General features: G+C 32.7%; 1 protein-coding gene across 4 annotated transcripts in view; it reads left to right on the top strand.

The window, feature by feature from the left end:
- The first annotated feature begins 2,403 nt into the window (after positions 1-2,403).
- LOC145268228 (cytokine-like nuclear factor N-PAC) overlaps positions 2,404-22,184 on the top strand; it is a 75,284-nt gene continuing 55,503 nt past the window's right edge. For 3 of the 4 annotated variants that reach the window (XM_080123545.1, XM_080123544.1, XM_080123542.1), the window contains exons 1-3: positions 2,426-2,466; positions 2,592-2,628; positions 10,649-10,731. In XM_080123545.1, coding sequence (XP_079979671.1) covers positions 2,432-2,466; positions 2,592-2,628; positions 10,649-10,731 — 155 coding nt within the window. In that variant the 5' untranslated portion in view covers positions 2,426-2,431. Of the gene's footprint in view, positions 2,467-2,591; positions 2,629-10,648; positions 10,732-22,184 lie in introns of all 4 variants that reach the window. The other variant, XM_080123543.1, reaches the window with a different exon arrangement.

The following is a 22,184-nucleotide window of genomic DNA, read 5'->3' as shown; positions in this document are numbered from 1 at the left end:
CTAACCTTTGACAGAAAGATTTGTTCGGAATCCTGTAGTTGATATTATCTTTCCTGATTTTATTCTCATCCATTTGATCAAGAGTTGTCATAAGCCAAAGGATGAATTGCAGTTCTTCAGAGTGTCAAACTGTGCTCAAAAAGTTTCCTTGATTCAGTGATCTTTTTGGGTCTTCTAGAAAGAAATTCCACAGCTGATTAGTGAGGGAGAGGGTTGCATTGTTGACAATTTGTTTTTATAGTGTTTTGGGTGTTCAGAGGACAGGATCATTTCAAAGTAGAGTTGGGTGCTAAATATAAATGATCTCAACAATTCTGAATTTTCTCTGACCTGGCGATTGGGTTGGAATGCATTACTTCTCAATGCCATATAATGCAGTTCCGGAATGAAGGATTCACCTAAATGTCTCCACTGTGATATGCTTGAAGAAGAATCGCCTGGACATACTTTCTTCAAATGCCACAAACTCTGGCATTTCGAGGGATATCAATGAAGTGACAATTCATATTAATCCCTAACAGTATCTGTGGTCAAACATATCATATATAATTGTGACCATTAGACTGGTGTGGGACAAGGAAAGATAAATGGTATTTCTTGGGATCTTGGCCATAGCTCGAAGGGTTTTGTAGATGTCACATCTGACAGATGACCAGGGAGTTTAATGTTTTGCTGATCAGGATCTGATTGCTTTCTTCAAGCACCAGTTGAAGGTCAAGATCAGATGTGATAAAAAAATGCTTACAATATTCCTAGGCTTTTGCAAAAAGATGGATAAAAATAGTAAGCTCATGTGTATGAAAAGAAGTCAAATATGAGTATATATCCCCGTCTTGAGCATGACCTTTTAGGCAAGTTTAGCCTCTTAGCTAGTACAGTGAATGAGACTGCACCCCCTAGAAATCTTCCAAGCTATCAATTTCTCACATTTAATATTTTTTCCTTGGCCTCCCTCAATTTATCTCGGTAGGACACCACCTATTTTCCAACTTAGATCTCCTGTTTTTTCTTTTCTCTTCCACTTTAATCGCAATCCCGTTTATAGAAAACCTGTTTGTTTTTGGTTCTGAACAAACTGGAAAAAAATGTGGAGGGGATTATTTACAGAATTAAGAGGGTTTTATTCACCAAATCTTTTGCTTTTTATTCTGCCCTTCACTTTCTGTTTTATACAAATTAATATGAATATATTCATAAATAATACAACTTTCCAACTACTTTTGGGTTATTTTAAGCCCAGTGTGTAAATGTGGTATTATGGTGATTGAGATGATTCTAGTTTTACAAGTACTTTACTGAAATGTGCTCTAATGAACTCATAGCATTTGTGACCTTGCCGTACATACTTTCGACTAATCTGACAAGAAACAAAATCCTGCACCTTCACTGTTGAATTCCCTAGATGCTGGAAAACAGTATACTCTAGTAGTTTCTTCTTTTGGACTTCTAGACTTTGGAATTCCCTTCATGCTTCTCTGGCTATACTGACATGCAGAAGTTTAAATGTAATGTGAACGGATATCTTGCTACTCAACTCCCCACAAACCTCTGTTATGAATGATCCCACATAGCAGCCCCTTCTATCCATAATATAATATGCTTTTACTTGGGATAAAAATAGAATGGAAAAAAGAGTTGGATAAACAGTTTTATCACTTTAAATCAAGGATGTCCAATACCCTCCTCCCACTTTTGATGACCTTGTGCCTAATTTGTATTAACTAATTTTTTAAATATTTTTGGCAAATATATAATTCAAGGTGTAGTATCTATTTTGTTCTCAGTCAATCAGAAGAGAGAAATTCTCCTAGAGTGAGGCAATTCTTTGGGGGTTAACTGTATTATCCCTTACCCTTCTCTCATTAAAGCGACCTTGTGCCACATCCAGCTTTCGTAAGTTGGCGTTAAATAGGTACTATAATTCCCTAATTTGTGTAAAATAATAGATGTCACTTAAAATATGAGTAAAATAAGAAACTTATGACAGTCGTCTTTAATTAGATTAAATTACCTGGCTCTAACTGCAGTAAAGTTAGACATAAGGTCGGTTTATAGCGAGGGGATTAAGCCACCGTTCAAAGGAATACACTCTGGATGGGTGCAAAATCTACCGTGATCGGAACCGTCAGTATTACACAGTATGGGCGCTTGGCAATAAACAAATCGCCTCTGCATAAAGAGGGGGTAATGCTTGGGAGGATAGCCTCTTGAAACTATCTTAAATCGAATCATAATATACTCCCATTCAAGCTAAATTGTCTGTGTTAAGTTAGGTAAAATTAGGAGTAACGGGAAAAAGAGAGAGAGAGAGCATGTGGAAAATTAAGGCCAAGAAGAAGGATTGTTTTTTGTTGTTTTTGTGGCGCCATTAAAAGGAAAGATGCAGTTTCAAATCCCAGAATGCTTTTCCCTGTCACGTGACTTTCTAAAGATGGCGTCTAACTTCAAGGTTGGTGATCTTGTTTGGTAAGTCTAATCCTAATTTTATTAACTAAACTTCGATTTCATATCGCTAAATTTATTTCCGATCGTGCATGAAGTTTTCTCCAATTAATTTCGCTTTAATCTGTCTCAATTTATTTGATTTTCAGGGCGAAAATGAAGGGTTTCTGTGCTTGGCCCGCACGGGTAAGTCGAAGCTTCAAATCCCGCCATTCGTTGCAGGCGGAGATGGCAGCACGTTTTTCCTCTCCCCCTTTTTTTTTTTTAAATCAAAATTGTATTATTTATTTAATTTTGTATATGAATCCATTTTAACAACTTTTTAATAAAAATATCCCCCTTTTTTATCGAATACTTACTTTTTTTTGCACTGTTTGATAATTTTGATAACTAAAATTTGTTGTTAAACTTCCTATTATAGCTTTATTTTGAAATTTTAAAAATGCCATATTTTCTTTCTTGATCAATGTGCGTGAATCACGATTTCTTTGTAATTCCCTTTGAATGCTTTTATGCAATATTTACTCTTTAAATTTAAATTAATCATTATATATTTTTAATTCCTCACTGTAATACAATTGATTTATAAACAGGAAACAAGTTTTTCCCAAACATTATACATTTAAAATCTCTAATTTTTTGCAAAAACAAATCTTAAAACTGCAAAAATAACAAATTATGAGCATTAAATATTTATAGAAAATTTTTATTTGTTGTAAAATGTAAATATTTTTACAAATTGTTTACTCAAAATAAACTGATGTCGCTTTTATACTTTTTAAATGTATTTTTCGTTTCGGTTTTCGCGACTCCCAAAAAACGTTTCCTCACAACGAAATCCGACAAGATTTCTGTGTCTATTCTTAAATTAAATGTACATTCGATTATTTTATTTGATAAGCCTATTGATTGAATATTTTTATGGATTTTTATTTTTCAAAGATAAGTTAGAAAATGTAATTTATATAAAAAAAAAAAAAAAATGTAAACATCACTATATTTTGAAATATTTTTCTAAAAACACCAACCTTACTCCGCCCACCCGGTCAACGCCGGATAAACGCAATTAATATTTAAAAATCTGATAGTTTATTAAGTACACATCTTCAATAGTCTTTAATTTGGTAAATTCTTACGACGTGTCCCAGCGTATTATAAACACCCCAACCTCGCCATGTTAAAAACGGCTTTCGGAATAAACATCCTCAACCTCGAAAGCCGTTCTTAACATGAATGGGGGGGGTATTCCGAAAGCCGTTCTTAACATGGGGAGGTTGGGGTGTTTATACTACGCTGGGGCGAGTTGTAAAAAAATACCTTCAATTTTTCTTAAACATCTTTTTACAGATACTTTTGATATTAAGTTTTGTTACACCGTAATTCAAAATCGGAAAGTTTAATTTTTTAGATTATTAATGTATAAAAATAATTTTATAACAAAGTTTTTGCTTATTTTTATTTATTTATTTTTGTAACAAATAATTAATTCTTAAATTTTCAAGTTTTTCGTGAAAGGGATCCCCTTTTTATTTGTTGGATGAATTAAGTTTAATTTAGAATTTAAAACTTTTTTTGTGTGTGTGTACTTGTGCAGTTTACGGATCGTATTTAAATAATAACTTTCTATATAAAGTCATTCTTAACGTAGGAGAGGGAGTTAACTATTTTGTACTTTCACCTAACAATTCGATAAACAAAAGATATCGTAAAAGTTGAATTAATTTAATCGTGTTTGTATTACTGTACACATAGATTCGAAAAAGTCGCCAAAAAAACAAACAAATATATAACAAATAAATGTTATTAAAGGCAAGATGAGTTACTTTTCTACCTAACTGGATAATTTTTTTGTGTTTTTATTTAATGTAACGTGTTTATTCAGCTCAAAAAAGTGTTTATCGATGTATTGGAAAATTAAAAATGGCGCCCGACTCTATCTCTCTTTGACACAGTAAGTTTGGGAAAAGGAGTTAGAAATAAAAACTATACAAAATACTGTTAAAACCCCACCGATTATATGTCAGCCTATGTCACGGTAACATATATTGAGCCATTTTGTAACCCTTCGAAATTCGAAAGGGATTTGTATAGAAAGTCATTTAAATTGAGCAAATCCTCATGTATATCTAAAGTTATTTGCGTCTAACAAATTGGTAAATATTACATTAATTTAATATGGTCAAATTAGTAATCTAATGGCGAATCAGTACTTTAATATAAAAATAAATTTTAATAATAAAAAAAATTTGATTACAAGAACAAACAGTATAGTTTAAAAAAAGGAAGACAAAAAATGAAGGTGAAAAGATTACTGTTCAACATGAAGGCATAGTTGAAAAATATTTAAATATTCTTGAAATATGAAAAGCCGAATTTTTCATAGTTTTCATAACATTTATTAAAATCGTTTAAAAAAAAAAAACCCAAACAAACTTGTTTTTCAAATGACAATATTCGATTTTAGAATTTTAAACGTAATACTGTTTAATATCACTCTTTTCAAAGACTTGTTTCTGTTTAATGTGGCGAGATATTCAATTCTTTCAAAAGACGGGGAGAAGGAGGCTCTCTGGATTATGAATAAAATGTACGTATTCTGTGAGAATGGAGCAGATACTACACTTTGATCCTAACACAAGGGCTTCTCTCATTGTCTTTATTTTCTTCCTCTTCTTTCACCCACGAGATCACAGATACAATACCTAAAGGCATTTCTCCTCTTCTACAAAAGCAAAATTAGACATGAGGAGTCGGTTTTTAAGAGTTGGAGGTGGGAGCATTAGTATATCTAATCCAACACAATTCTTCAAAGTTCCAAAAGTTGAGGTGGGAAGATAATAAGAATTGTGCTGGCATGTCTTGAACAGCATTTAAAGTTGACTTTCAAACTAACCTAGGCTAGATCCACACTTATGCATCTTGTTTACCAGATTCATTAACCCTTAACCCTGGGTGACCTTTGCAGTAGGCCCTTAGTAAAAAATAAAAAAAGTTAATCCGTATTCATGTTTTTCCTGGCCTTCCCTTGTTGACTGGTCTTAACTGATGTACATCCACTAACCCAGGAACTTTCATTCATTCGTTCAATATGGCTAAACTAAGTTTCCTGTTCTGTACTCTACTATCAAGATTTAATATTTCTCTGAAGCTCAAATAACACATTCATCGTATCGTTATCATATTTTTTCATCGTACAATACAATACTCTTATCTGATAAATTCTTCCTTTGGTGAATATTGGTAACGCTGCTGATTAAAAATGTCAGAAGGATTATCTGAACTTCTTCCTGTTGCTATCACGCTAGCACCAGCTCCTCTCTGTGCTCCAATTAAAACTTTTTAAAGCATAAAGTTGTATAATTTCTATAATAATTTAGGTTCTAATATTTCTCTTTTCAAAAATTGTTTTACTTGCAATAGTTTAAGAAAACATGAAATATTCTCATAGTCTTAAACTTTTTATTTTTGAATAATTGTTTTTTGTACCAGTTTATTTGTATGTGAGAGATGGTGGTGACATCATTGCTTTCATGATAAAAATATAACATGTAATACCTTTGGTTTCATCTGTGTGTCTCCTGCTGAAACTCCAAAAACTAAACTATTTAGATCAAATCACATGCATATAAGAATCAACTAGAAAAAATCCTAACATATATCACCCATTTAACTGCGTTTAGATTGAATTTGGAGAAAGATCACTCCATAAATCACATGTACTCTTCCTCTAACTTTAATAACTAATATTTAGTGATGAAAATTTAATTATTTTTATGTTGTATAGTTTGCAGTAGCATGATTTCAAAATACATGTACTTCGTTTATCCATAAGAAATACTCTAACAAATATATTTTCAGATACATATGTAATTATTCCACTTGTAATCATCAAAGTGAACACCCTTTCTAGAGAATGATTTGCTTTCTTTATCACTTTCATTTTTTGTGAATCTGTTTCCTACTGCCATCTCAAATTTACTTTTTTCTATTGCTTTACAAGATGTTCATTTAAAATAAGTTACTATAGTAAGTATATTTATATTTGCTTTCACTTAACAAATAAATTTCATTTGCTTTTCATCTATTCTGACTGGAATAAAATGGTAAAGTTATTTTATCCATCTTCCATCTTAAAATACTTTTACATGATAAACACTAGCTTTTTGTTAATGATAAACAATTTAAAACAAGTATTATAGCACAATTTACTTATTGAAACATATATACACTATTATAAAGTTAATAGATCTTATTTAATTATATCATTTATTCATAACTAGTGGGGGAACCGGGCGCTGCCTGGGTGTTTGGAGGTGTAAAAGAAGAAGAAAATTGTTAGTAAGGAGGCTTGAAAGCGGAAAAGAAAATCAAAGAAAACGTGACATCTTACCGCTACACTACAAAGTCGTAGAAAGTGAAAAGTGTTCAAATTTTGTGGTGTCAATCAAAAAGTTGACTTGCTAGCAGGTGCAGAAATGAACGTTGGCTGAAAGCCAGTTCAGCTTTCTGCCAGTTCATTTGTTTCCCCACGATGTTGGAAGCAAAGCTCCCCCCAAAAAAGGGAAACTCTCAAATGAATAGCAATTGTCTGATATGAAGGGTTTCCCCCACATTGATCAAAGCTAATTCTCTTCAAGATGTGCCGGCTACAAAGGCCAGCAAGCTGACTTGATTTGATTCAGTTTCACTTTATTTATACGAAAAAGATAAACACGCAAGAGGATGGAATAGTGTGAATTTTATAAAAGGCGATCAAAATAAATCTAGAGACGACGTCCCTTCGCAAATCATAGATATTATGATCTAAGGAGTATATAAAAGTTTTAAAACATAGTAAACCCCCACCCCCTAAAAAAGCTTTTCTTGGGCATACAAAAATGCACGTGCTACTTTTGCGTTTTATATATATAGATGACTAAAATTCCCTGATTAATATTTTTTTTTCCTGAATAATAACAGAACCAAACAATTTAACTTTCACCTTGTCTTTTATAACCGAATGTCCCTTGTGATGCTGGATAAATAACGCTGAGAGGGAAAAAGATAACAAAACACCAAAGTCTTATGACAGATGAAAAGAAACTAAAGTCTTAGGTAGATCTTCATTCTAATAATTATATGAGCACCTGGACTCTTGGAAAAGAATTTCCAAAAGCTACCAGTGAAGCAAATGCAAGAAACTTGAAAGGGACGGTTAGAATAAGATCTTTCGGTTGGAATATCTGGCATCCTGTAGGATGTCCTATTTCCAACTATAAGAAAATTTTTACAAAAATTAAAAAAAAAAAAAAAAAAAAAAAAAATTACAACAAAAGTTACAAACCTGACTTTTAAATGAGTGATGGGTGGGGGGGTCTTTTTTATAATTTCTGTTTTGGTATCCTAATTATAAAATGGGTTCATGGGTAGGAAAAAGAGTTTCTTTAGTGTCGTAATTTTCTTGGGAAATCTCATGACATGGGTCCTGCTAGGATATATGAAATTATAAAAATATATATATATAATACTACTACAAAAAATGTCTAAAAAATTCTTTGGCATTTAAGCAGCATTTTATAGTACTCAATCTTATAGATTTTAAAAATATATAATAGAGCAGATAGAATTCTTAGTTACAACTCAGACCCAACATTTTCTCTCTACTCTAAACAACTCGGCTGACCTTTTCCACGGACATCTCTTACTTCAATATGAACAAAATGAATGAATTACAATACAAATCCAAAACCTTAGTTTTCAATGTAGAAGCCTTAATAGCAGGTCTTAAGCTCCAACATTAGGGCTTTAACCTTCCAGAGATTGAAGTTGATTACGGGAGACCAAACCTGGCCTGTTCTTCATGTGCAAAACTGGCATTGGCCCAATGACTTGTTGACTTTCAAGTCCAATGTAAACTAATTTTTATTGAGAAGTCCTCTTAAATAATTACATCTTTCTAGTTTCCACCATTTAATGATGTCTCCTTGGTCATCGGACACTCATTAACTCTTATCTTCAAGTGGTTTTTGAAGCTTGATGAATAGTAATCTCATTGTAATAATAATAATAAAAACTCCAAGTGACAATTGTCAAATCTTACATTCTGTTGTAATAGTTCTTATTTGAACTTAAATTATTTTAACATAATTCATAATGCTTTACGTATTAGGATGTGTGCATTGAAATAATTATATTCAAATAAAAACTGAACCATCGCAGAATACAACTTCTGATGATTACCGCCTATAAACAACGACATTGGTTTAATGTTATATCTGCATAGCAAGGTTTTATTGAGGAAAAATATATAATATGAATTTTTCTATGAGAAATGTGTATTAATAATAATTAACAAAATATGTCATTTCAAAAGTTAGACAAAAAAATTTAGTTCTTTATTCTGAATTTACAAATTCAGAATAAAGTCCTAAAATATTTTTCTTGTTATTGCTATTTTTTCATATAATACTTTTGAAATTTATTTAAATGTAAAATATTATTTGAGGTTTGAAAATTCTTTATATTCTTTCTGGTAACATTTTAAATATTAATAAAATTATTTAAAACAAAAAAGCTTGTTTCCTCAGTCGTATTTTAAATATATCTATATATGCATAATGTTGGGTAGCCTTGCTAATAAGATTTGGTTTCAGGACTTTAATATATATAGACCGGAATCACTTGGATTTGTTTCTATGGCTAAACAGATACTATGCTCTGATCTTGGTTAAAGTTTTTAATTAACATGTTAACATACATTTTGATTATCAGTAAAAAAAAAAGATCTTCAATAAATAGCTTTTTATTTTCTCTTATTTGTACATCGTCTTGTAAATTTAACTTAGAATTGAATTCTTTTTTTAGTCAAAGAAACACGCATTTTTATATTGCTTTATTATCTTCTGCCAAATATTTTATGATCATGTAAAGCTCCTATTATTTGACTCCTTTAAATCAGAAAAAGTACATTTATTCATTGATGCAAAAATTATTTTTCCTCACTATACAACCGTCACATACATAAATTATTTAGCTTGATTATCTTACGTACAGAGACACACTGATACAAGCACATATTTAAACATTGAGTTTTCTTGTGGTTTGCATATGTGCCTTCAGTAGCATAAATTTCCCTTTTTTTCCTTCTTTGCCTCTATTTCATAAACTCCCATGATAAAACAATTTTATATCCCTTTACATTCGTACAGCACTCACTGCTTTTACAGATTTTTAAGTTTTTTCTACTACTAATACTACTATTTTTGATTTTAATATTATTTTTCTTATTTTTATTTTTAGTAATATTAGTATTAGTAGAAATGCTACGACTAGAACTATAATGGTTCTCTTTTTCAAACATGTGAAAAACCATATCTTTTTTTTTTTTTTTTTTTTTTATAGTTAAGGTACTTTGACCTAGCAATTTTAATCCTGCCACAACACACTGGGGTTCGCCCTAGATATTTTTGGTCTCCACCCCACCATAAAAAAAAAAATTATTCCTTAAACGCACTTTTTCTTTTACATAACCTGTTGATTTACAGCTGAATATCTTTTTAAAATTACGACACACGCACACACAGGGATTCAACCAAGGTATGCTTATCCTCTCCCCAACAAACAATAAAACAAATAATTCTTTTTTTTTTTTTTTTTTTCTTTTTTCTTTTTTGTAAACATCAAATTACAGTTGGGAATCATAATGTACATATAGCATGTTTTTTTTTAATCAGTAGGTGGTTTGATAGTTGATATTTTTTTATATAATGCAGCATTTCTTTGATATGCGCATTATCACAAGGTGCATCACCCATCTCTTCATCATAATAAATGAACTATCCTGATTATCAATTACATACTGCCTCTAATCCTTTCTAAACTTTCACTACTAAAGCATGATTACATTTCTAAAAATAAAGGAACTACAATGGTGCTGGATGTTAAATATTCTTTTAGATTTCAAGTGATGATATCAGGTAAATAATATAAGATTTCTTGCATTTATTTTTCATATATCTATCCATCCATTTTGAAAAAATTAAATTTTTTTTCTTTTTTTTTTTAGATTGAAAAAATTAGTCTAAAGAAAATAATTATTTTAATAGTAATATTGAATAACTATTGAAAGCATTTTTACCTGTTTCTGTCAAAACATATTCCCAAATGTAGAATTTTAAAGATAAAATAGATTCTATTTTATTTTTAATTTTTAAAATTTTTTCTTCAGATTATAGAACCCATGTCAGAGGTGAAGAGGCCGACAAGCAAGAAAAATCATCACTTTGTTTTTTTCTTTGGTTCTGAAAATTAGTAAGTAAATTCTTTTATGGAAAAATTTTACATGCTGGCCTGCATTAGACAACTTGGAGAATCTATCTTTGATCAAATCTTTATATTAATGTCTCTAAAGTTCATTTTTTATCATTTTCAAGTTTTCCTTAGTCTGTGCCTGTAACTGAACTTGCAACCATAACTTTTTAGATCTACTAAGTTGTAATAGGTATCCCAAACTGAATTTTTTTTTTTTTTTTTTTTTTCAATATCCGAAAGAACTTTGTAAGTATGCATACATAGTACTATAACATAAATAAAACAAATTTACTAGTATCTCAATAAGTTATGACCATTTAAGGTTAGTCTGACATTGCATTTTGCGCAATATGGAATACAAAACAAACTTAAGCAGTGTATAACTGAGATTAAAAGCTTCAAATAAGTGAAAACTTTAAAAATGTATAATGCCATAGCTCATAATGTTGATAAAAATTGCATGCTGTCGCAAAGAATTTTGTGGAAATGATACAGAAGAATAACTTTCATTATTCAATTAAGTTTTATTTTAGAAATTAATTGGAACTTATAATTCATGAGATCATACAGATTAGGCTAATTTTTTTTTTTTTTTTTCATTCATGAAAAACATCTTATTTTTAACATGTAAACACACTTCAAAGCCCAATTTGGCAGTAAAATGGGTCAAATGTACCAAACTTTGCAAAACCTTTTATAAAAAGTTAATCATTAAACATACCAGACTAGAACTTTTTTACTTGACTGATTCTTTTTTATGAGTAATTAAAAAAAATTAATAAATTAAAAAAACATTGATTTATTTCTAATATTAAGAGTTTATGGAATTATCCAACTTTTGGCATCTAAAAAAAAAAATAAGGGATTGACATCAAAACTTGGAAATTTTCTAAATAAAAGAAATCATCAATCAATTTTTAAACAAAGACTCAAGTTATTTAAATTCAAGAAAATTTTAATCCTAAATTTCAAATGTGTAAAAAGATAAAATATATTTATTGAATGGTTGCTAAACCATAATGGGAGATTTTACAGGCAGTTTCATTCATCTTATGTAGCTTTTATTTGGTTATACATTTCTTTTATAGGCAATATATTAAAGATGTCATTCTTCTATTACTTTGTTGAGGATACCAGGAAGATCCTTTATGACGAATATATATATATTATAAAGAATAACGTTCTCTATTAAAATAGATCATAGGTGGCCCAAAGAATTATGAGTTCAAAGATAGAACTGGAATTTCATTTCAAAGAAATGTTTTTCAAAATTATTCTAACAAAATTATTTTAAACATGGAAAGGTAGCATGAAATTGTAAATATTTATTTAGAAAGAGAGGGCAGTCTTCTGATCACTCTATTGTTTCAAAGATAAAACAAAGTATAGCAAAATTCCAAAAATCCCTCTCCATTAAACAGTGTACCGATACTCAATGGCTGACTGAGATTGTTCCAAACGTTCATATTGGAACTATCCCTATGCCATATGTTAAAAAAGAATGCGTCTGACATAGCATCTGACTTAACTGATTGGTTAACCATTGGCATAGACAGCTATATACCCTCCAAAAAATTTAAACAGAAACCGAACAGTCACCCATAGTACATCCCTGAATGTGTTGTTGCCATTGCACACAGAAACCACTACTTCAATTGCTTTCAACTTAATTAGAAACTAAAGTCTCCTTTAGAACTGGCAACAATTGCTGCTAGCAATCACTGCCAAAGGATTATAGAAAACACGAGTCATAGGCTCAGTCCAAGTTAGAATAGAGGCTTGGTTCCCATGAGTTTGGTAAATAACAAGCAAAGTCCTGAACAGATGTGTGTCCTCTATCCTGACCATCAACAAGCAAAAGTTGATTTTTTTTTTTTTGCATAAAACTCAGCTCTATGTGATCAGGGCCATCTACTGCCTGAATTTTTTCCTAAGACCAAAAATAATCTCGGTGACATTCACATATTTGTTTGTGATGTCGCCATACTCATCAAAAACATTGATTCTAACAAAGCAACTGGTCCTGATAATATTCCAGTCATTGTACTTGAAAAGCTACAACCAGAACTAGCATCCATTCTTGAACAAAGCTGTTGAATCATCTGGTACTGACAATATTCCAGTTATAGTACCCAAAAAGCTGCAACTGGAATGAGCAAGTATTCTTGCAATACTGTTCAATTGATGCCTGAAGGAGAAATGCTTCAACAGCTGATGTATTGACTAGTTTCACATAGAAACAGTGAATCTATTGACGAGGGTTTTCTCTCACCAGCAATAGCTCAGGACATATCCGAGATATTTGATAGGGTTTGGAATAAAGGTCTATCTCACAAAATTTGTAGCTATGCAATATTTGGAAATATTTTCTTAACCATCAAATCTTTTCTCTCTGATAGGTTGCTACTAGTAGTTGCCTAAATCTAAATGCAGATTCCATGAACAAAGCTTCTTTCCTAGAACTGCCTGCCTGTGGAACACTGTTTCACTGGCTTGCTTTTCAGCTGACTACAATATGGTCATTTTCCAAGTTCAATGTGAACAAGTTCTTGTTGAGATGTACCCTTAAGTAATTAAATTATACTCAATTTCTGCTACTGATGATGACTCTCTTGTTGTCCTGATGACCATTGTACACTTATTGACCCTTATCCTCGAATACTCTTTGGGTCTTGATAAGTGATAACTTCCTTGTAAAAATCGAGAGAGAAACAAGAAGTGGAAAATAAAGAGAACAGTGAGAGAAAAAGAAAGAGTATATAAAAAGAATGTGGGTGGATAGGAATAGGGGTACTCTGCTTTTGCTCTATTATAATACACTAGCGGGGGGGGGGGTACCCGGCGTTGCCCGGGTGTTTGTAGGTGTGTGTGGTGTTAAATAAAAAAGAAACCGGGGGGAGGGGGGGTAAGATCATACCCGAAGCCTTGAGGCGAAGTTTGAAAATAAAATCGGCCAGCCAGAATGAGTTACTGAAAGATGTTTGAATTTAAGTAAGAACCAAATTGACAGGTGCGCGCCTGGAGGTCGTCTAGCGTTGGTTCTTACTTAAATAAGTTCTTTTTTATTTAACACCACCCACACCTCCAAACACCCGGGCAACGCCGGGTACCCCCGCTAGTCTATATATATAAAAGCGAAAATGTATGTATGTATGTACGCTTCTCCTCGATGTCCACAAAAGGCTTCTTTCAGAGAAGTGTTCGCTCGCTTCACAACTTCTTAAAACTTTTTATATCATCTATAAATTGTAATATCTCACACTTAACCACAGAGCTCGCCTGTCTATTTAATTTTATTGACTTTCAAACGTTAATTATTCGACATTTCCCGCATCGGCACGCGTTACATTCGGTTTTCGGTATAAACAAAAAGCGAAACTCGACTCTAATCACCGGCCCAGAGCCAGTGGTCTCTAGAGAGCTAAGTAACGTTTGTTCAATGTCGACTTCGTCATATCAGACTGTAGCTTTCATTTCGAGACACTCTCCCTAATAAACAGGAAGCTGGTTTTCCTCAAACTTAGTTAAAACAAACAAACCGATTTATTTATTTAAAAACTGTCCCCGCACAAAATCGTAACTGCTGAATACCTATCGCGGTTACGTCAATCAAAAGCGTGTACCTGTTTTTTTTTTTTTTTTTTTTTTGTTTTTTTTTCACACTTTACTATTTTCTAACTGCGCGTCATCAAGGCTTCGTTTTTTTTTTTTTTCACGGGCACCTGTTTTTTTTACTATGCGCGTCAAGGTTTCCGGTTTTTTCACACACACCTACAAACATCCAGGCAACGCCGGGTACCCCTCGCTAGTCTATATATCTATAAAAGCGAAAATGTATGTATGTATGTATGTATGCTTTTCCTCGATGTCCACAAAAGGCTTCTTTCAGAGAAGTGCTCGCTCGCTTCACAACTTCTTAAAACTTTTTATATCATCTATAAATTGTAATATCTCAGAGTTACCCACGGAGCTCGCCTGTCTATTTAATTTTATTGACTTTCAAATGTTAATTATTCGACATTTCCCGCATCGGCACGCGTTACATTCGGTTTTTGGTATAAAAAAAAAAGCGAAACTCGACTCTAATCACAGGCCGAAATCAGTTGTCTCAAGAGAGCTAAGTAACGTTTGTTCAATGTCGACTTCGTCATACAAAAACAGTCCTCTCATGACGAGATCAGTTCTATGCATGCGTCAGATGACGTCATGACCTGATTTAGTTTAAATAGTTGGAGAACTGATACAATTTCATGTACATCGTTTTAGCTCAGTGTGTTAGAGCATTGGGTCATTATCTAAACGTTTTGGGTTTGAATCGTGGTGTTAGATGTCTTTCTTTTTTTTCTTTTTTTTTTCCGATTTTTTTTAAATTTAGATATTGAAGCAGTGTTATTTAAGCCATTTTTCACGTAACGTTCGTTTTTCTGTTTTTTTGTTTTTTTTTACTTCGCTTATTCTTAGGTTTTCATTAACACTGACCACACACACCCAAAAACACCCGGGTACCCACCGATTTTTTAAATTTTAATATCGAAATAGGATTATTTAAGCCATTTTTCACGTGTTTGTTTTTTTTTTTTGTTGTTTTTTTTTTTAATGTTCATTTTTCTGTTTTCTTTTTTGTTTTTTCGATTTTTACATTTAACATCGTTTGTTTGCCTTATGTTAGTTTTTTTTGTGTTTTTTTTTTTCGATATTTTGATATATATATTTTCCTTATATCAAACAATTGCTATTCAATGTGGACCCCACCAACATCTTGGGAAAATAAAAATAAAAAAGCGTTCCTGCAGTAAATGAAATACTATCTTGCAGTCAAAGTTGACCTCATTATGTCATTAAAACGTGAACCTGCCAAATCTAAGTAATTAAATAAATTCAAACATGTTTCCGTTAGTATCTCGCGGTGGGCCAATGGTTAACGTCGCACGCTTTTTTTCGACACTTTAATTTCCAACTTCGCCTCAAGGGTTCGGGTTCGATCCTCATACTCACCTACCAAAACTTTTTTTTTGTTTTAACTCCCCAGAGTTTTGATTTACCCAAAACTACACACACCTCCAAACACTCTGGCAACGCTGCCCCCCCCCCCATAATATATATATATATAAAAGCGAAAATGTATGTGTGTGTGCGTGTATTTATATTCGCTTTTTGTGTATGTCTGCAAAAGGCTTTTTTCATCAGCCTTCTCACTCGGCTCGCTCCTTCTTAAAACTTTTTATATCACGTCTAAATCGTAATATCTACGACTTAACGGGGTTTGCGTGTGTATTTAATTTGCCTGACTTTTACCAGCTCGCCGCGTCTTCGAAAAGCAAATGATGCGGCGGGGGAAACTAACTGGCTTGCAGTGCAAAATTAGGTCAAACATCACGCCACTTCCTCACACCTGTATATTTCACTTTATAAACCTTAACTTAACACGCTTATCAATTCCTCTCCCATCGTGGTCGAGATGGTTAGGTGCCTGGCTTTTTTCCCTTTCGTTTCCACCTTCGCGTCAAGGCTTCGTGGTTCAATCCTACCTTCCGACTAAAACTTTTTTTTTCTTTTACACCTCCAAAGACCCGACCAACGTTTCTTTTTTCCTTTTTTTTAAATGCCGGGTACCCCCCGCCACTAGTATATATATATATATATATATATATATATATATAAAAAGGCATAATGTGTGCATTTTTTGTATGTCTGGCAAAGGCTTTTTTACAGAGTGGTTCTCGAGTTGGTTGCTCATTCTTATAACTTTTTATATGCTACTGAGATGATAATAGCTAAGATTTATGAAACGACTTCGCGTGTATCTTTAATTATGCGTGATTTTCGCTATATTTATTGGCCCACGCGTCTTTGGCTTTTCAGTATAAAAAAAGTGAAACTGAAACAAACCTCGTCACTCGTGCGGCATGTCCAGAAAAGCAATGAGCGCTTTGATCAATGTCGGTTTTTTTTAAATGCCGGGTACCCCCCGCCACTAGTATATATATATATATATATATATATATATATATATATATATATATATATATATATATATAAAAAGGCATAATGTGTGCATTTTTTGTATGTCTGGCAAAGGCTTTTTTACAGAGTGGTTCTCGAGTTGGTTGCTCATTCTTATAACTTTTTATATGCTACTGAGATGATAATAGCTAAGATTTATGAAACGACTTCGCGTGTATCTTTAATTATGCGTGATTTTCGCTATATTTATTGGCCCACGCGTCTTTGGCTTTTCAGTATAAAAAAAGTGAAACTGAAACAAACCTCGTCACTCGTGCGGCATGTCCAGAAAAGCAATGAGCGCTTTGATCAATGTCGGTGAACACTGTCATATTAGACAATTGCTGCTGGAACTCCTTCACTTTTGAATTGCTAAATTTTACGTGTTACATTGCTTTTGTCGCAGTAGCACAGTTGTATATTGTCAGCCTATTGGCCTCAAGCCTCCGGATTTGAACCTACCTGTGTGCCCCCCTCCCTTTTTTTTTTTCTTATACACCTACAAAAGATAATTTTTTCCATTTTTAAAGTTTTCTTTTTTTTTCTTTTTTTTTTTAACAGGGTTAAGTGAAAACTTAACCCTGTTTTGTTTTGCCACCATGACATGATTCAAAGAAATTATTAACTCGCGGTGGGCCAATGGTTAAGTTCGCACGGTATGGCTTGTCACATATCAAATTAAAGAAAATTTTGTACAGATCAGAATTATGTTTTCAAGCACATTAAACTAATTAGCATAAGTAAGTTTCATTTTAATGTCTTTAAGTAGAAGCATCATAAAAAAAAACAGTTAAGAAAATGGGCGGTAAGACTTTATCATCATGCGAAATGTTAATCTGATGGACTTTATCATTTGTTGTCATTACACCGTGAAAAATCCAAGATGGCAACCAGGAAATTCAAGATGGCAACCACGACACGATTCAAAGAAATTATTAACAAAATATGGCTTGTAGCATATCAAATGGAAGGAAATTTTGTACAGATTAAAATTATGCTTTCATTAAACTAATTAGGATAATTAAATTTCATTTTTAATGGTTTCACTACTCTTTTGTATAATTTTTTTATTTTTAAGTCATTGTTGATACTTCAAGAGATATTGCGCCAATTTTTTTTTTTTTATTGTTCTCATGTAACGCTTAACACTACTTGTTTTTTCAACAGAATAAAAATTTACAACACCAAAAATTTATCGAGGTAGGTAAAAGAGTAACTTGCCTTTGGTAACCTTTTATTTGTTATGAATTTGTTTTATGGCCACTTTTTAATACCTCTGTGGATTGTAAAACAAACCCAATAAAAGTTATTCTTTTATTTAGCTAGATAAGTGGTTTGTGTGTTTTAACTCATTTAAAAGCATGGTCATTATTTTTCAAAGAATTTTTTAAAAATATTCTTTTTCTTTCCATAATTAAAAGCTTACGTTTTCTAAATAACAAAAATTAAATGAATACTTTATGCTTGTAAGTTAGCTTTATTTACAGATTTTTATGTGCGCATCTCGGCACACAAAAATTCTCATGTTTTGTAACTACATCTATCAACTTGTGCATAGAAAGATTTTATCAGATTCTTTTCAAATTTTATGACAAATGAAATTTAATCGCTACCAAATAGCGTTTGAACACAGTTTCTATCTTAACTTATCTTTGTGCTACAAAGCATCAACTTTGAGATATTCTAACTTTTGACTGGAAAGGTGTATGTGTTGTGTTCAAATTCAGTTCTTTTCTATGACGAGCTAAAACAACTAGAAACGTTGTTCACGGGTACAACTTCCGCTTCGAGTATTTATGTGAACACACCCCGACAACTTATTTGCAAAAAGTGATCTGTCAGCGGGCATGCTATGCTGACAAGTTTCGTCATTAATAGTCGGATTTAAATAGTGATTGCTTCGAATATACAAATCACAATAAAAATATTAAAATACTATTTTAAAGTAAATTTTATTATGAACCCAGTTGTATAAGTTTTATTTTGATGGAGGTAGGAGAAATGTAATTATTACTGATTTAAAGACTATAAGTGTCAAATTTAAGTCGCTGTGTGTGCCTTGATCAGCACTGAATGGTTATTCATGGGAGTGGACAGGATTAGGATAAAAAGGAGTGGGGATTAATATTCACAGAGTACTTATCTTCTAATATATAAGGTTGTGCATGCGTGTGCGCGCGCCAAAAACTTTCCACACATACAATGGATCCTGACTAGATCGGTATTGTTTTGAAGCTCAACATCTTGGACGACCAATATCGAAAAATTGGCCAAAAACATTAATTCCTTCACCCTCAACAGGGCAGTTTTCTACAAGGAGGAGGGGTCGCTTTTTTTCATCAACATTTTCACAAGTCATCGGCTCCTTTCAATTGACTGCCGTTAATTTCAACGCTTGCGACATCTGGTTTCATCGTGGATGCATCAGCTAAGATCTTTTCCTCCTTCGCGTTACGGGTTTGAGCCTGCCTGCCTACTACCACTTTTTTTTTTTTTTTTGTTTTTTTTTAACATTTCTCTCCACCCGGGGTTCCTTACTACACCACCTCTCCACACCTGGGCAACGCTGAGTACCTCTGCTAGTCTCTTAGAAAAGATATAATCCAAATGTAATGAATGATCCACAGAAATAAAACATTCAGAACTCATCATCCAATTCAGGGTTGCGGAGTTGGAATTTTTTTTTTTATCTGACTCCGACTCCAACTCCTTAAGTTCGATGAATTTATTCTTTTACATGGTTTTCCTATTTGGTTTTACCAGTTGCACAACTTATCAGTTTTGTATGGTTTTGCTTTTATTTTTGGAGATACATCATATTTTGTACTTCAATGCTCCTACTTCATCAAGATATTTCAGTCCCTCGCATCCTTGCAAATCCTGTCTGGACACCTGTTTTTGTTTTGGTTGTGACATCACACAGGATCAATGAAAATTCTATCTTTGAGTGAGATCTCTGTGGATTACATCGGATAACAATCAGATTGTAATCCGAAAGTTATCCAGTTCCCGAATCTAATAGAATTTGACAATTGGATTAGTCTGTGGTCGATTTAGAATTACACTTTTCATTTTCGGCGATAAACTGTAAACGTACCCAATTAAGTACGTAATATTGTTTTTGTTTAAAACAACATATTTTCTTAAAAAATCAGTTTGTCGATTATATCTTAACAAGCACCATTTTATCAATTGACTAAAGATTAAAATGGCTACAATATTTTTGACTATAACGGGGTATGATCACGCACAGTTGGGAGATTCTATTTATAAACAATGTTGCTAGGAACTAACGAATCAAATCAATTCACATCCTGCTACCAACCAATCAGAAACCAGAATGGCTCCATCTGTATCAATGTTGCATACTTCTTCATGTCAACACGGGAAGTCGGAGGTTTTAGTTTGAGTCGGATTCCTAAGAGTACTAGGAGTTGGAGTTGAGGTCGGAATTTTTTTATCCGACTCCAACTCCTTAAGTTTGATGAATTCTTTTACATGGTTTTCCTATTTGGTTTTACCAGTTGCACAACTTATCAGTTTTGTATGGTTTTGCTTTTATTTTTGGAGATACATCATATTTTGTACTTCAATGCTCCTACTTCATCAAGATATTTCAGTCCATCGCATCCTTGCAAATTCTGTCTGGACACCTGTTTTTGTTTTGGTTGTGACATCACACAGGATCAATGAAAATTCTATCTTTGAGTGAGATCTCTGTGGATTACATCGGATAACAATTGAATTGTGAAAGTTATCCAGTTCCTGAACTGAATGGAATTCGGTAATTGGATTAGTCCGGGATCAATCGAAAATTACAATCTTATCAAAAAAAAAAAAGCTGGCCTAAATCAATAAGAAGCAACCCATACTACTATAGCTCTTTATAGTTTTTTCCTATTTTTCCTTTCTCTTTTCATAAAGGCAATATTATCTTTTAAAAAATTTCTTCTCCGTATAATGTCTTTACTCCTCTCTTATGAGAAGCGTTTGGCTTCGAAATGCCATGGCCTAAAGAGGTTTCCCTATCCCTAAATATTGTATTCCCTTTTGAACTGATAGCATAATAAAATTTGATTGTAAATATTTTTATCCTTTTGTTATTTTATTCTATAAAGCTAATGGAGTGTATATATAAGTATACTTATCATACAAGTGAATGTTAAACGTAAAAAATAATATACATGAAAAGTATTTATAAAATGTTTGCTGAATAGGTGTGGGAAGTTGGTATATGGATCTGCAGAAAAGATTTCCACATCGGGGTCAAGGAGTTGGAGTCGAAGATATCAACAGAGTTGGAGTCGACATCTTAGGACTTCTAGGAGTTGGAGCCTGACTTTTACCATCCGACTCTGCAACCTTGGTCCAATTTCAAGCTTTCCGGAATTGTAACAGTTCCTTGATATTCACAGTAACACATTTATTCCTCGCTTTGTAATAAACATGGTTCTTTGAGGTGTCTGTTCTTTTCGGCTGTATTGATAAATACATGTAGGCATGTTGGCCCTTTGTCCTGTGCAGTTATCTCCAAATTGAGTTAATGCACATGGTGAATTTAACAATTTCTTCACCACGGATTCTGTCATTCTGCGTCTGCCCTCTATGTTGGTTGATTTCAGAAGAGTTATTTTTCCCCCATGTGGTTTGATTCATGCGCCAACTTTATTTCAAATTCCCTTCCTCCTTCTCTCTTTATGAAATAGGAAGAACGAATATGGAAAGGGTAAAGGGATAAAGAAATGTGTGACTAGTTTCTACTGTATTTTTTTTATCGTTGTATTCAATTTAACATCTGGCATATGTTAAATGACGTTTAGAAATTGATCTTTCAAACAGCCCTATCTTTAGTCAGATTTTATTTATCCTTCTTTCAATTCCATTTTTATCATTTACTTCCATGTTTTCTTTAGTCTTCTCTTAAACTGACCCTGCTACCTCAACTATTCTACATCTAATAACTTAAGAAGTCCTCTATTCTTTTATTGTGGCCATACCATGTAAATCTTCCATTCTGCATACATCTCTCTAAACTGTGATAAAATTTTATTTGCAAGGAATAATTTCAACTGATTTAGAAATTTTAGAACTGTGTATTTAAGAACTATGTATAATCATGACAACCATGTGAAAAAGAAATTTGCCTGGAAGATTTATCTTGATGACTAGCTATTGACTCTTTACTAAAATCCAAGTGAGTTTGTACAAGAAAAGTGCTTATGACCAGAAGAATGTTAAAGTCTAGCAGTCCGAGAGAAGAAACTATTAGAGTAAAAAGCTTTCCTGCATCTAGGGAATTTTACTGCCTAGGGGTGGGATTTTGTTGTTTGTTGGGGGAGGGGGTATTTACGTTGAGAGGGTACAAAGGTTTGGAGTTCATTGGAAGACCTTCCATTAAAATACATGTAAAATAGAGACCCATGCAACATTTCATTGATGGGGAAGGAGTT

The sequence above is a fragment of the Euprymna scolopes genome, chromosome 43 (assembly GCF_053919585.1).
Source record: "Euprymna scolopes isolate OS-2025 chromosome 43, ASM5391958v1, whole genome shotgun sequence".
NCBI lineage: Eukaryota > Metazoa > Mollusca > Cephalopoda > Sepiida > Sepiolidae > Euprymna > Euprymna scolopes.
The sequence above is the reverse complement of the archived record's forward strand: the minus strand, read 5'-3'. Positions and strand labels throughout refer to the sequence as shown.